Source organism: Urocitellus parryii, chromosome 7 (genome assembly GCF_045843805.1).
Source record: "Urocitellus parryii isolate mUroPar1 chromosome 7, mUroPar1.hap1, whole genome shotgun sequence".
Taxonomy (NCBI): Eukaryota; Metazoa; Chordata; class Mammalia; order Rodentia; family Sciuridae; genus Urocitellus; species Urocitellus parryii.
The window spans coordinates 75,026,499-75,042,488 of record NC_135537.1 but is presented as its reverse complement, the minus strand read 5'-3'; the positions used below and the strand labels follow the sequence as shown (position 1 = coordinate 75,042,488).

The 15,990-nt window shown below is 35.1% G+C and overlaps 1 protein-coding gene and 1 long non-coding RNA gene across 5 annotated transcripts in view; one reads left to right on the top strand and one right to left on the bottom strand.

Annotated features, from left to right (window-relative positions):
• LOC144255684 (uncharacterized) overlaps window positions 1–4,339 on the top strand; it is a 28,043-nt gene extending 23,704 nt beyond the window's left edge. Inside the window, exon 3 of the long non-coding RNA XR_013343888.1 lies at window positions 4,282–4,339. This is a non-coding gene — a long non-coding RNA (uncharacterized LOC144255684). The remainder of the gene's footprint in view (window positions 1–4,281) is intronic.
• The window catches only part of Lypla1 (lysophospholipase 1), a 34,586-nt gene that overhangs the window by 8,445 nt on the left and 10,151 nt on the right, over window positions 1–15,990 (bottom strand). For 2 of the 4 annotated variants that reach the window (XM_077800429.1, XM_077800430.1), the window contains exons 3-6: window positions 7,499–7,564; window positions 5,930–5,977; window positions 4,255–4,325; window positions 598–671 (exon numbers count right to left, since the gene is read on the bottom strand). In XM_077800429.1, the coding sequence (XP_077656555.1) occupies window positions 598–671; window positions 4,255–4,325; window positions 5,930–5,977; window positions 7,499–7,564 (259 nt within the window). Of the gene's footprint in view, window positions 1–597; window positions 672–4,254; window positions 4,326–5,929; window positions 5,978–7,498; window positions 7,565–15,990 lie in introns of those variants that run through there. The other 2 variants (XM_077800432.1, XM_077800431.1) reach the window with 2 other exon arrangements.

Genomic DNA, 15,990 nt, shown 5'->3' with positions numbered 1-15,990 from the left:
AGGACAGGTGATATGGAAACAGGTGAAAAGCTGAAGTAAAGACATGAGGCCAACACAAGGGAACCATGGCTGTTAAAAAAGTACAAGGAGGAGAAAAAATAAAGACAGGAAGAAAGATACCAAAATAAACTTTACACATTTATATTTAAAACCTATTTTTATATAACAAAAAAGGGAAAGACATTATTTTTCTCTCATCATCTACCTATTGTTTCTAGTCCAAGTCACCTAGAACAAGGGACTTATGCCTGTGTTATCAGAGTTCTAATTAATTAAAAGGGTACATAGTGTTAACTTAAAAGCCTAACCACAGTGGTGTTATTGTTATTTTAAGAAAATACATTTCAGGTTTCAATCAGTTTCCTTAATAAATTGATTCTGAAGATAATCTAAAAGACAAAGGTTATTGTTAAGGGCACAGAAAACTAGGAAAGCAAAAATGTATCTAAAGTGAAAATTAACTAGTTTTAATCCAAACTTAATTCAGCATTAACATCCATCAAGATTCTATAATTCTTCCATAGAAAATGACTGAAATCTCAGATTTCTAGATAAATATACTGATGGTACTGACATACCACCCAAACTTTAACTTACCTGAGAAAATCCTCCCAAAATAATTCTGTTAGATGGAATGCCATTCTTCACTTCTTGATCTATCAAAGCTTTTACTAAAAACAAGAAAGTTAATCACAAATGCTTTCAAAGTTAAGCCCAGAGATGCAATATAAAATAGGAAAAAAAATAGAAGAAAAGCACTAAGTATATTCAAGGTGAAAATGAGTGAAAAACCTGAAGCACTCAATTAAAACACAAAATCAGAATGTCTTTTCGTTATGAAACTTCTCAGATTTTGCAAGTGCTGTATAACTTAAAATTTCAACAATTTCTTGTCACTTTGTAATACTCTTTCTTCATTGAGAGGTGGATATTCTTGCCCAGTATGGTGGTACACTCTTATAATCCCAGCCACTTAGGGGGCTGAGGCAGAAGGACTCCAAGTTGAAGGCCAACCTGAACACAACTTAGTGAGACCATGTCTCAAAATAAAATAAGGGCTGGGGTACTGCTCAGTGGCAGAGCACTTGCCTAGCATGCATGAGGCCCAGGATTTAACAGGGGGTGTATGCATATGTTTTAATTCATGGTTAATTCTGCTCATGTACACTTTATATTTCTCTTTAAAAAAAAAAAACTATAGGGCATTTATACCTAAAAGTCTTCATTTTAAAATAGCATATAGTTGGGTTTTTTTTCTCCCAGAGTTGAGGAGTAAGCCCATGACCTCACACATGCTAGGCAAGCATTCTACCACTGAGCTACATTCTCAGTCCTTTTTTAAAAACAAATATCATTATTGTATTTTGAGCCAGAGTCTCACCAAATTGCCTAGGCTGGCCTGAAACTTGGGATCTTCCTGACTTGGCCTCCTGAGTTTCTGGGATTACAGGTGTGTGCCACTGTGACACCTGAGTTAAATAGCATATGGGATTGCATGTTTTCTGATTTACAGTATTTAAAACTGTTCATTCTAATTCTTAAAAGTATCAGTAAAATTTTCCTATAGTCAGTAAATAATTGATGAGGGAAGAATTTCAAATAAGTACTTTTGTTTCTACAACATACCTTGACATGCACCATACAAATATAAGTACTTAACAACTCCTGGAATTTTCTTTTTCCTTATTATCAATCTTGTGTTTCATGGATAACTTGACATTTTACAAATCTGTCTGATGTTTTACATACATACATTCTTTCATGTTTTTAAAAAATTAGAATCTCCGATTTTATATTTCCTTTTTTATCAAAAACAAAAAACTCTTGTATTGCCATCTATCCTAGCTGACGACCTAATGCTGGGTTCACAAAATCTGACTATTCCAATAACTTAAGAAAACGACAAAGAAAGCATGCAAACACACAGAGATATCTTTTCAAAATCTCTGACGGCTCTCCGACCTTAAGGATCCATAGAAAGAGAGCAAGCCACTGGAATTCTTTATTCTTATATAGGGGACACACAAGGGGAGTTTCCATGGAACATTCTATCCCAACAAGGGCAAAGGGATAGGATTACAAAGGAACGGATAAGTGTAACTCAACCCCAGTGGGTGACGCCTACTCCTAGAGCCACGCCTTGTTATCTGAACTGGGGTGACGCCCAAATTAGTGCAACCTGGCGCTACCATGTCAGATTGAGGCAATAATTGTTCAGAACCCCAGTGCATCAGGACTTAAAGGCGTCTGCATGCAGGGCAGCTCCCAACAACTCTGCTTTTATTAAAATACCAAAAAATGTCCAAATTAAAAGTTATTTTTGATTTACGTAAAATTTAGTTCTTTAGTTAGAATTAGTATAAAAAAAGCAAGGGTACTCTAACTATTTTGAAAAGCACAGTATAATGTGTTAGACACCAGGAAAGGAGGCTTAAGGAACTGTTAAGAAGTATGAAGGACTGATTAGGGGGAAACCGCACAGCCGCAGCTGGAGATCAAAAGATGCCGAAGGGGCAAAAACAGCCCAGCTTCCAGGAGAGTGGGGGCAGAGGGCAGCAGAGGCTGGGCTCAAGGAACATTACTGCCAGTCAGTCAGGAAGCACTTGAGAGTTTTCCCTCAGTTTCACAACGCTCAGCTCCTTATAGTTATACCCAGTGGTTGAGGTAAAGGCCTCTGGACAAGGCACAATGACAGCAGTCAGCTGTGGAGAGGCAGGTTTTCATTTCAATGACCTTCACCCTAAGGGCAGGAGCAGTAGAATCTCAATGGAGCACTCTGCTTTTTTCAGTAGCACATTCTCTCTGCCTTTTTTCCCCTAACTGGTCGCTTGGAAAGGAAAGCAGTGACAAGTATTTCATGGGCCAACTCCACTGTCAAGACAGTATTTCTCTCATTCTGGAAATCATGAGGCCCACCTGTCTTTTCCACAGGGCCTACTCAGCCCCTCCTGGTTTTCCACAGGGTCCAACACTTACTCAATATCTAGATATATATTTTTATTATCTGTTATTTTTAGACAAAAATGTTAACTCTAGTATAGCTTTGATCTACTTCTGATGATCTAATAAAAGTCAGTATTCATTGGATTTTCACAAACATCCAATGTTTTTTGAATGTATTTTCTCTTTCTTTCTTTTTCTTTTTTTTTTAGAGAGAGAATTTTTTAATATTTTTTTAGTATTCAGCGGGCACAACATCTTTGTTTGTATGTGGCGCTGAGGATCGAACCCAAGCAGCACGAATGCCAAGCGAGCTTGCTACCGCTTGAGCCACATCTCCAGTCCCTATTTTTTCTTTCTTAAAGATCATAACAGTTCTTTAAAAAAGATTAAAGGCTCTTACTAGGCTTGGGTTTTTAAGTCTGTTTTTAAAAATTTCAACAACTACAAAAGTATGAAGAGTAATGAAATAATTCCTTGGGATCCTTCCTTTGATCATTCTATATTACCTTAATTCTCTAATTATCAATTCACAGTCACAATTGTTTTGCTGATGCCACCATCCAGGAGCCACTACCCAGATTATTCTGAAGTCAATCCTAATCATTACATTGTTCTATCTGTAAATAATTCGGTTCATACATGTAAAAGGAAAGGATGCGTCTGTGCACTTTTACAAACTATCAAACTTTCAGTAAGTTAATGTTCTTATGCTTTCACCACAAAATAAGCTGAGTTATGTTCATAAAGGAGAATGCAATACTACCCCTAAAATTGACTTTGGAGATTCTGTAAAGTTTAGCTAATACTTGCACAAAAGCGTTAAGTGAAGACAATTTACAAGAGAAATACCTAGTTTATAAATAGCTAATTAATTCATGATATATATTGACACTAACATTAAACTTTAATATCATTTTCATTTTTTATTAACCTTATATCATTATGTTCTGTACATCATTATTTTTATCATATTTCATATCTCCTTAATGAAGATAACTAGCCACAACCTACTAAACTCTGTTCTATTTTCTCCATTTGCCTATTCTGTGAATCAAAGCAAAATTCTTACATATCTGACAGAGCTGAAGCTGACAAATGCTTCCTCCCCATCCACCTCACCTCCATCAACCACAGCAGAGTCCATGTAGACATGGTGGCAAACCAGTCAGAGTGATCAGAAAGGAAGGAAACAGCACAACCTCCTGAGATCATATAGCTGGGTCATATCTAATCAGTATCAATGTAATTACTCAGTCAACTAAAAGCATTTAGAGATGCCTTTGGCTGTTACAAAAAATTTTCTATACTTACCATTTTCTGCCGCTTGTTTAATTCCAGGTTCATCCTCCTGAGCATCTGGTGAAAGTCCAATGATATCAAACCTAGAAAATGAGGCCAAACCTTGAAAGAACCATTCGATTCTGAAAACGTCTATTCTTGGCAAGGATGTTTTATTAAATTCACGGCAGTGTGTATAAAAAGCACTGACCAAAGATCACTCTCTACAACTTGAAACTCACGTTAATATGTCTACAGAGGTCATACAACTAACTTAAAACACATGACTCTGACCTTCTGTGTGTTCCTTTCATTCTAACTAGATTCAGATGCTAATGTTAAAAAGTCACAGTGTCACATAATATTAGGATGAGAAGAACCTAAAATATTAGTCTAACCTTACACTCAAGCAAAAGCAAAAACAAAATAAAAAACTCCAAAACAACCCCTTGGTATTTCAACCCTCAATCCTGAAAATTCTGTAATAAATTCCAGCCATTCCTATCCTTTTCTGTATTCTAAATCAATTCAATGGAATGATTACTTTCTGTATAATGTTACTCTTGTATATACCACCTCATACCCATCAAACTTTAGTACTTACAGTGATCTTTATTCATTTCCCATTATGCATTATAACCACCTCAAACCAGAAATCAAGGAAAATCTTCCATTTGCTCTCTCTACTTCTCTATCTGGTTATATGCTCACATTATGGTCTCTACAACATTAGTAGAAATTTTAGTTCAGGGATCAGGATTTTTGTCAGACACAGAGATAAAATAAGGTATGTAGAAACTTGGAAATATTCATGGAATCCAAAGTAGATAAAAAGGGAAGTGGAGGGTGGGTAGAAAACGTAGTGGGGACAAAAAGACAAAAGACTGGAGGTCCTGATGAGGTCTCAGAATACACAGTATGGAAACAAGGAAATAAACTCAATGGATATGCAATTATTATGTTAATATTCAGGGGTGAATTAAGTAACTTCAGAGATGAGACAGTTTCAGATGACAAGACTCAAGGAATGACAGTGGATGACCAAAGTTAAGAAGAAGGGGAAAAAAAAAAAAAAAAAACAACCTGGGAAAGAGAAAAGGTGAAGAAACTAGGAAGCCAGTCAGGTTGTAAATGGGCCACTTAAATTGGACCCTGTGGTCACCCAAACAGTAAAATAGTGGCAGAAGCTGAAGTAAAAGGCAAAATGTCAAAGCCAACATTTTTTGGAAACACTTGATGACAAGAGTCTCAGAGAACCACAGGGAGAAATCATATAAGGTAATAAAGAGAAATGAGAAACTAAACCTACTTCCTGACCATAAAGTAAACAACAAATGTGAGAATGGGAAATGGCTTCTTTAAAAATTAACCAGCTCTCCAGAAGGAGAAAAAACTGGAAGGATAAAGAGACTGTGGCTTAATTAGAGTGAACCACATCGGATCATTTAGAGGTTTGGTGACTGAAGTCAACAAAGGCCTATCAAACAGAAAGATATTTTCCCAAAATATTTCTATGTACCCATTTATTCATGTTTCTGTTTAAATAATTCCTTATATTTATTCACAGATCTAAAGCATAAAACCTTAAATAAGGTTAATGTTTGTAACTTTGTAATTTAAAAAATAACTAAATAAAGACTGTTATACACAAAAGCACTTGTAATGAAAAACTAAAGAGTTTTGATTGAATAAGTAAATTCTGACTTACCAAGATGGCATAGCCATTTTCATATTCAATGTAACAGGCATAACTGGCCTATACGGGAGAGGACAAAAAACAGCAAAATAATAACAACAGAGCACAAAACCTGATAAATTCAACCAATCAAAAATAAATTATGTGAGGCTCACACAAAACTGCTACAATTTTAACATATGTTTTATGTTGTCCTGAATAACTATGATCTCTGCCCTCCAAGTGTGCTCTGAGGACACAGCAGCAGCTGTGAAGGATTAAGCTTGGCAAATAAAAAAATGTCCTCAACACACTTACTTAATACTTACAACTTCTCAGACATGAGAAGGGAAGCCAAGAACCAAGATGGTTGGAAGCATAAAATATGAGACAATTAGAGCAATTTTTTTGCACAGAAATGGCAAACTTCAATTCTCATAACCCAGATCACATTTTTCTTGTCATCTAGTTCTTAGCTATGCACCTGCTTGATTAAGAGACCTCTAAATAAATGTAAGATTTGCCTAAGTGTCCATTATATCCAATTCAAATCTGAGATGAAAAATATGACAGATTATCTGAACTTAGCCAGGTACAAAAGGAAAGAAAAATAAACACATCTCATGGACTATTCTCTTCATTTGCGTAACACATCTCTCTATATATGTCTTTGAATTTTTAAACATCTATATCTAAATTTGATGATATAAACATCCCCCAGGCTGTGAAATAGCCTTACAGCAATTCAATCTGGGGAAAATAACAATATAGCAGAAATTCTGACATCGTAAGAATTCTCGTAAGAATTCTGTTTCTTGTTTGAATAGATTAATAGAAGACACAGCCACACTACACCACAGTGTTCAGATGTAGCTGGAAGTAAAACAGACCCTCTATTTCTGAATAAAAAGAGAAAGAAAATTTTTCTTTCCTAATCTCAGATATTACTCCTTTTCCCATATTCATGTATGTTTCAACTGTACTGCTCTTCCCACTTCTCAGGATGAATTACTAACCTACCCCCATGTACCTCACCCTTCTGTCTTCTGCATAGCTACTTCCTCTCAGCAACCTCTTGACAGGAAACTTGCTAAACTTATTGATTTTTCTGCATTTACTCAGAAGTTGCCACTTCCTTTTTGACAGAATCAGAAATTGAAACCAAATATTTTAAAATTTTGAAAGTCTGTTCTGTCCACAGTACATCACATTGTCTCTGATAAAATTCAAGAGTGTTTTTAACATAATAATTTTTGAAAATCTGGCAGGTAGATCCCCTTCACAGATATCCCTAGAACTTTACATATATTTAAATATCCAAAATAATTTTCCTGACTTTACATTCAGCTGATCTCTAGGAGAGCAATATTTAAATTTCTTAAGTAAAAAAGGAAAAAAAGTTTCATTTTAACCACAAATTCTAGTTTTAAGAAATTCTGAAATTAAGAAATTAGTTTTAAGGAGTTCTAATCTTTAATCTTAAACTGAAGATTTAAGGGATAAAAATTAATTATATTCAAATGCTTTTCTGAAAAAGTAAAGCTATTATAATTGTTCCTCCCCAGATTCTGAACCACAAGCCTAAAGACTAGAAATACTCACGCATGCGGGCAGATATATTTGATATGTGAACTTCTGATACCTGCAAAAGCTTCTGCCCATCCGTGCCTGGTGGAGAAATTATTTGGATAATGCTATTAACTACTGTTTTAAATTGCAAAAAAATAGTACTTAGAAATTTTGTGAGGATAAATGTTAGTTCCTAAAAATACCTTAAATGTGGACCATCAATGCTATTAAAACACCACCATGAATCTAGAAACAACCTAAACAAAGCTGTTATTTAGTCTTTATCTATACATAAAGATTATCTCTCACGATTTCTGAACAGCAATGTATAATCCTTCATATATTTCTACTAGGTTTCCTAATTTTCTGAAAATTCATATGCATATTTTTTACAACCAGATCCCCATAAAGTAGGCAAAACATATAACTCTGGAAAAAGCCTCAGAGGAATAAAGTAAATCACTTTTCTAACATCTCTGCATGCTTACATTATTATAAACAACTTTAACATTTTCCTTATATATATATATGCAAAAATCTATACATGCTTAAAATACAATACAGAAAAACTGAAAAATATAAATCCTAATAATCCTAGCCAGAAATAGCTAATCTTTTGGTATAATTCCTTTTAAGTATATCAAATAAGAAACAGATCATGGTTTTGGCACAAAAGGGACATACTGTTCAGTTTCTTGCTTATTTACACTTGATATTTCATGCTTTTTTTTACATGTTATCTCTACTGAAGGATAAAGGTCTTTGTTTTGTAAAATTTTTTGGAAATGAATCTTGAATACTTTGGCAAGCTATTATTCTGTTTTAATCCACCTCTTCCAAAATGTTAAAGACATAAAAAGATTTAAAATAACAGTATCAACGGTACATAACACCAAGTATGAGCCAGGCTATTTGTACATGTGCAAGTTCATGTGTGTGTGTTGTGGGTATATGTCAGGGTATCTATTTTAAAGATTTTACTCTAAAAGCTACAAAACATGAAATTAAAAGAAATTTAAAAGTTGGATAAATGGAAAGACATCCTGTGTTCAAGGGCTGGAAAACACTATTTTTAATATGGCAGTACTCCTTAAATTAACCTAGAGTCAACACAATCCTTATCAGAATCCCAGATGAGTTTGCAGAAATTGATGCTAATTCAGGATGCACATGGAAACTCAAGAGACCCAGAATAACCAAAACAATCTTGCAAAAGTTGGAGGACTAACAAAAGTTACTAAAAAAATCAACAGCCATAGTACTGGGGCAAAGACAGATAAATAAGCCAATCAAGAATCCAAATATAAACCCTCACATGTACTGTCAATTAAGCACTAGAACAAGCCTGGTGCAGTGGTACATGTCCATAATTCCAGTAACACAGGAGGCTGAGGCAGGAGGATTGCAAGTTCAAAGTTAGCCTTAGCAACTTAGTGAAACCTTGTCTCAAAAAAATAAAATAAAATATTAAAAGCTGAAAATGTAGCTCAGTGGTTTCATAATAGAGTGCCTCTAGGTTCAATCCCTAGTACTGTCTGAAAAACCCAAACCAAACCTACCCCCACAAAACCCATATTAATGGTGAAGGAATAGTCTTTTCAACAAATGGGAAAGTAGATATCTACATGAGATGGAAGGAAGCTAGACTACTACCTCACACCAGACATAAAAATTAACTCAAAATAGGCCAAAGACTTAAATACAGTAGATAAACTATAAAATTCCCAGAAAAAAAAAACATAACTCTTTTGTGACCCAGGACTTGGTAATGTTTTCTTAGGACACTGAAAGCATAATCACAAGAAAAACAACAGATAAAACGAGAAATCATCACAGTGAAAAACTGATGGTCTCCAAAAGACACTATGGAAAAAGTTAAAAGACAATGTACACAATAGGAAAAATATCTGTAAAATCATATTCCCAATAAAGTTTAATATTTGTAATACATTCAGAACTCTTAAAATTCATAAACAAACAAACAAACAAAGACCCATCATTTTACAAACGGCAAAGAACCTGAAGAGACACTTCTTCAAGGATACACATATGGCCCACAATCACAGGAAAAGATGCTTGCTCTTCATTAGTCATGAAGGAAATACAAATCCAAACTACAATGAGATGATGGTTTTAATAAACACTAGGATGGATATAAAATAATTTTCAAAAAAACTTAAGAGTTGGTAAGGATGCAGAGAAATTGGAACCACTATACATTGCTGACAGAAGTGTAAAATGTACAATAGTTTGGTAGTCCCTAAAAAAAATAACATAAGTTTGGTGTGGTAGCAGAGGCCTGTAATCCCAGAGATTCAGAAGGTTGAGGTAGAAGAACTGCAAGTTAGAGGCCAGCCTTAGCAACTTAGGAAGGCCCTAAGCAATTTATAAATTGTGAGACCCTGTCTCAAAATGGCTGAGGATGTACCTCCGTGGTAAAGCACCCCTGAATTTAATTCCCAGTAAAAAAAAAATTAATATGGAATTATTATATGATCCAACAATCCCAATCCTAGGTATAAACTCAAGAAACCTGAAAACAGTTATTCAAACAAATACTTATACATAAATATTCATAATGATACTATTTGCAATAGCTAAAAGGCTAAAGAAGGAAAAAACTCATGTCCACCAACAGTGAGTGGCTAATATATTTCTCATGGAATATTATTTCAGCACACAAAAAAATTACTATAATGATACTTGTCCAAAATGTATAGATCTCAAATATGTCATACTATGTGAAATCAGACACGATATGTCTATATATTATTATATTTATATAAAATATCCAGAATAGACAAATCCGTAGCTATGGGAAGCAAATGAGAGGTTACCAAGGGGCAGACAAAGAACATTAATGGAAAGTGATTACTTAATGGGTTTGAGATGCTTACACTCATGTTTTGAAACTAAACAGTAGTGATGGTTGCACAACATGGCAAATTTTCTAAATGTCATTGACTGTTCATGTTAAAATGGTTCCTTTTTCTGGGTATGGTAGTATACACCTATAATCCCAGTGATTCAGGAGTTCAAGGCCAGCCAGGGCAATCTGTGAGAAAATGTCTCAAAAAAAGACTCAAAATAAATAGAAAGGTGGGGCTGGGGTTATAGCTCAGTTGGTAGAGCACTTACCTAGCATGTGTGAAGCACTGAGTTTGAGCCTCAGCACCACATAAAAATAAAATAAAGGTGTTGTGTCCATCTACTATAAAAAAACATTTTTAAAAATAATAATGAATAAATAAATAAATAAATAGAAAGGGTTGGTGGGGAGAGATGCCCCAATTAAAAGTAAGCTATGGCTATGAACCTGAGTAGACCTTTCTCCAAAGACACATAAATGTCTAACAAGCACATGAAAAGATGCTCAACATCATCAGTCATTAGGAAACGCAAATCAAACCACTGCTGGATATCACATCATACCTACCATATGCCTATAATAAAAAAGACAAGAAATGAAGAGGGTGAAGAAAAACCAGAACTGCTGCTGGTAGAAATGTAAATGATGCAGCTTCTTTTCCAAAAAAATTCTGGCAAGTCCTCCAAAGGGAAACATGAGGTCACTGCATAATTCAGCAATCCTACTCCTAGGTCTACACCCAAGAGTACTAAAAGCATATGTCCACATAAAAACTTAAGAACATAAGCACACATGTGTTCTTAGCAGCATTAGTCATCCAGTATGGATGAATCTTAAAATATTAAATGAAAGATGGCAGTTACAAAAGACCGTGTATTATGTAATTCCATTTATATAAAATGTTCAAGTTAGACAAATTTATATAGATAGAAAACAGATTAGTGGCTGCCTATAACTGGGGGCATGGGACTTTTAGGAGTGATAATTTAAAAGTATAGGGTTTTGGGCTGGGGATGTGGCTCAAGTGGTAGTGCGCTCGCCTGGCATGCGTGTGGCCTGGGTTCGATCCTCAGCACCACATACAAATAAAGATATTGTGTCCACCGAAAACTAAAAAATAAATATTAAAAAATTCTCTCTCTCTCTAAAAAAAAAATTTTTTTTAAATATAGGGTTTCTTTTAGGGGGCAATGAAAATGTACTAAAATTGCTGAAGTTGCATAATCTGTGATGAACATATTAGAAGCCACTGAAATAGCTGGGGATGTGCTCAGTGGTAGAAATGCTTGTCCGGCAGGCATGAGGCCTTAGGTTCAATTCAGCAGCACACCTTCACAGCATCCTGGAATCCACTGCATACATTGGCACTGGGCAGTCCAAGCTGCCATCCTGATTTTGTTAACCCAACTAAACAGGTTCCAGCCTGCATGGACACAGGTGAGGGTAGCAGGGAGCTACCCAATTGGGATGTTACTGCCCTTTCACTCAGTTTTGCCTTTTAAAAACAAAAACAAAACAAAAACTTTTTATATTGCATCTGAACACAGAAAGAGGACACATATCTCTCTTCTAACAAATACATATGTGGTAGAACAGTTTCATTTTGATTCTAAGGATTCAATTCATTGGATGATCCTTACTACCTTCAAAGCCTTAGGCTAGGTGCTACAAGGAATAGAGAGAAAGATATGCTCCCTCCTCTCTGTGACTTACAATATATTGAGAATAACAACCATATTGATATATTATCATCATGACTCAAGTCAATAATAAAGAAAACCTGTGTAATTACATTCTTTAAGTCAATATTGCAGTAAAAACTAGGATGTAATTAATACGGGGCAAAATGACTGCAAAAAGTCTGACTGCACAGTAGGGTTAGACCAGTGCTGATTTCCTAATTTGGGGTGATAAATAAGTGTCCTTGTGCATGGGAAATATATACTGGAGTACTCATTGGTGATGAAAGATCTCATATGCAGGATGATCTCAAGAATAAAAGACTCATATCATCAGATGAGTGTGTGTATATGTGTGAATACACATATAGAGAACACAGGCACAGCAATATCAGCAAGCACAAGCAACACACAGGACTGAGTGCACAATGGAACACATGCAATAAAAGATTGGGGAAGCTATGTTACAGCACTATGGGATTTCTTGGTATAAAAACACATCTACAAAAAAAAATTCTGAGTTAAACAACAGTATGTATAGTAAAGAATTATGTTCCAATTGATGAATCAAAATAAAATGAGCAAAAGGAGCTAGATACAGAAAAGGATATACCAAAAGTCATAATCATGATTCCCTCTGGGGATGAGAGGGTACTGACTGCAAATAAAGGAAACTTTTGAGGGCTAGGAACATTCTGTATCTATATCATATTGATGATTACATAGGTGTATATATATAAACAACCAGAAGAACATTTAAGACTGGAATATCTGTCTATTTTATACCCCAAAACAATTTTTAAAATATTTTTTTAAATAGCATATCCAACTCAAATAGGCACCTAGATTGAACCAAAATGAGTTAAGAACCCTAGTAACCATTGCAAAAAAAACCCACCTGGTATACTCTTCTCTACCTGCCAAACTCGATTCTAATGAAGGTCATAGGAATTGGGTTGAATGTGGCCTTTGTGAGATCCCAGCTGCTCATTGCTCATATAGACTTTATTGAATTTGGATAAAATAAGCAGTACAAAAGATAAAATTGAGGACAATGGGCTGGCTGATCTGAGATTAATCTGAAAAGATTTGGGAAATCATATTAAGACAAGATTATAGATTCTGCAGATAAAATTAACTTCTGCCATCTGCAAAGAAAAACGTAAAGGTATGTGCTGTGTTAAATGACTCAAGTACTTACTAAACCCCCTTAATGAGTTCTTCATTGCTTTTTATGTTTTACACTTCAATTTACTATAGGCTTTAATATGACTGTGATATGTTCTTTCCAAGGTTACTGCAAATGCTGATTTTATGTATGTTGTTTCTGTTTTCCTCTTTTCAATTTCTAAGTGTATCATTAGTTTATTTTCTACTTTCAGGATCTGTACTAATGACCTCAGGGATGACTAAATAGGCCTTAAACATCATGGTGTTATTTCAGCTAATTATAGCTTTGGGAATGCAGCCACTAAAAATCACATTTATAAAACAATTTTCCACCTATTTATTACTCTAAATGGGACACAGGTTCAATTATATTCCTCAAGACATTACTATGTATCATATATGCTGGACATAACAGGGCTGAGTAGGAAGGATAACAGCCTTACTGCCTTATATTTACAGATTAAAGCCACATGATTAAAGTTCATTGAAAAGTAACCACATATCTATGTTGACTAGAGAAACAGTAAGATAGTATTTTAAACCCAATGTTAATTTTAGAATTTAAAATAAATTTTTTTTTAGTTGTAGATGAACACAATACCTTTATTTAGTTAATTTATTTTTATGTGGTGCTGAGGATTGAATCCAGTGTTTCACACATGTGAGGCAAGCACTCTACCACTGAGCCAAGACCCCAGCCCTAGAATTGTTCTTAATACAGGAAACCTTGGTCATTTTCTCCGTAGCTGACCATTTGTAGCTCCCATATATGCATAAACTGAATAAAAAAGCTGGAGTTCACTATGGTAAACATCAAAGATGTTTTGGTTCACTCACTTGTTTGGTATAAGAGAGGGTGCTGGAAATAAGTTGTCTTTCAATTATTTGATCCAAATGTATGGACAATGAAGCAAAGGTTCACCTTAAATCTTGACTATTTATGATTATATTCCTATTTGTGTCCAAAATTTAACCCCACAATTATTATTTATTCATAAGATATGTTGTTTCTCTTGACTACTTTTAAAACCACTGTCCCCTTTTGCCCCTGCCCCAATATACAAAATCTAATCAAAAGCTCTAGTCAATGGTCTACCTCAAGAAAATGCCCTTTTTATAATCAAAGATATCATTTTTAAAAATAGAAAGAAATTAAACAAAAATTATACATGAGCCAGGCACAATAGTGCATATTCCAGCAACTCCAGAGGCTGAGGCCAGTCTAGGCAATTTAGCAAGCCCCTGTCTCAAAACAAAAACTAAAAAGGGCTAGGGATTAATAAGCTCAGTAATAGGTGCTTGCCCACCTTGTGCAAAACTATGATTTCAAGTTCCAGCATTTTTTGTATATTTGCTGATTGATTGTATATCCTCTTCTGAGAAGTGTCTGTTCAGGTCCTTGGCCCATTTATTGATTGGATTATTTGATTTTGGGGCTTATCTTATTAAGCTCTTTATATACCCTAGAGATTAGAGCTCTATCTGATGTGTGAGGGATAAAAATTTGTTCCCAGGATGTAGGCTCCCTATTCACCTCACATATTATTTCTTTTGCTGAGAAAAAACTTTTTAGTTTTAATCCATCACATTTGTTGCTTCTTGGTTTTAATTCTTGTGCTACAGGTGTCTTACTGAAGAATTTGGGGCCTAGCCCCACGTGATAGAGATTAGGGCCTACTTTTTCTTCTATTAGATGGCAGAGTCTCTGGTTTAATCCCTAGATCCTTGATCCATTTTGAGATAACTTTTGTGCATGGTGAGAAATGCAAATTAAAACTACTCTAAGATACCATCTCACTCCAGTAAGAGTGGCAGCCATTATGAAGACAAACAACAACAAGTGCTGGCGAGGATGGTGGGAGCGGTACACTCATACACTGCTGGTGGGACTGCAGACTGGTGTAGCCAATTTGGAAAGCAGTATGGAGATTCCTTGGAAAACTGGGAATGGAACCACCATTTGACCCAGCTATTCCTCTTCTCGGACTATACCCAAAGAACCTAAAAATAGGATATTATAGGGACACAGCAACATCAATGTTTATAGCAGCACAATTCACGATAGCCAAACTGTGGAGCCAACCTAGATGTCCTTCAGTGGATGAATGGATAAAAAAAATGTGGCATTTATACACAATGGTATATTACTCAGCAATAAAAAAGAATAAGATTGTGGCATGTACAGGGAAATGGATGGCATTAGAGAAGATTATGCTAAGTGAAGTTAGCCAATCCCCAAAAAAAAACAAATGCCAAATGTCTTCTCTGATATAAGGGGGGTGACTCAAAATGGGGTAGGGAGGGAGAGCAAGGGAGGAAGATTACCTCTAGGTAGGGAATACAGGTGGGAGGAAAAGGGAGGGAGAAGGGAATAGCATGAATGGTGAAAGGAAACCCTTATCATTATACAAAATACATGTATGAAGATGTGAATTTGGTGTCAACATACCTTATATATAATCAGAGATATGATAAATTGTGGTATAAAGGTGTATTAAGAATTGTAATGCAAACATAAATAAATAAATAAAAGGTTAAAAAAATTTCCAGCAAAAAGTACTGTTCTTAGTGAGTTTATAATCTAGTAGGAGAAACAAGATATAAATGCACCAACATTCAAATAAAAATTTAAGCACAACAAAAAAGTTACGTAGAAAGTAAAAATGAGGAGGAAAGGAAAATATTAAATTTTAGCTATAGGAATCATGAAAGGATTGACAGAGGAGAAACTGTAAGATATTTTACCTATCACACACACAAACACACACACACACTCACACACACACATAGTACAGAGGGTTTTGTTA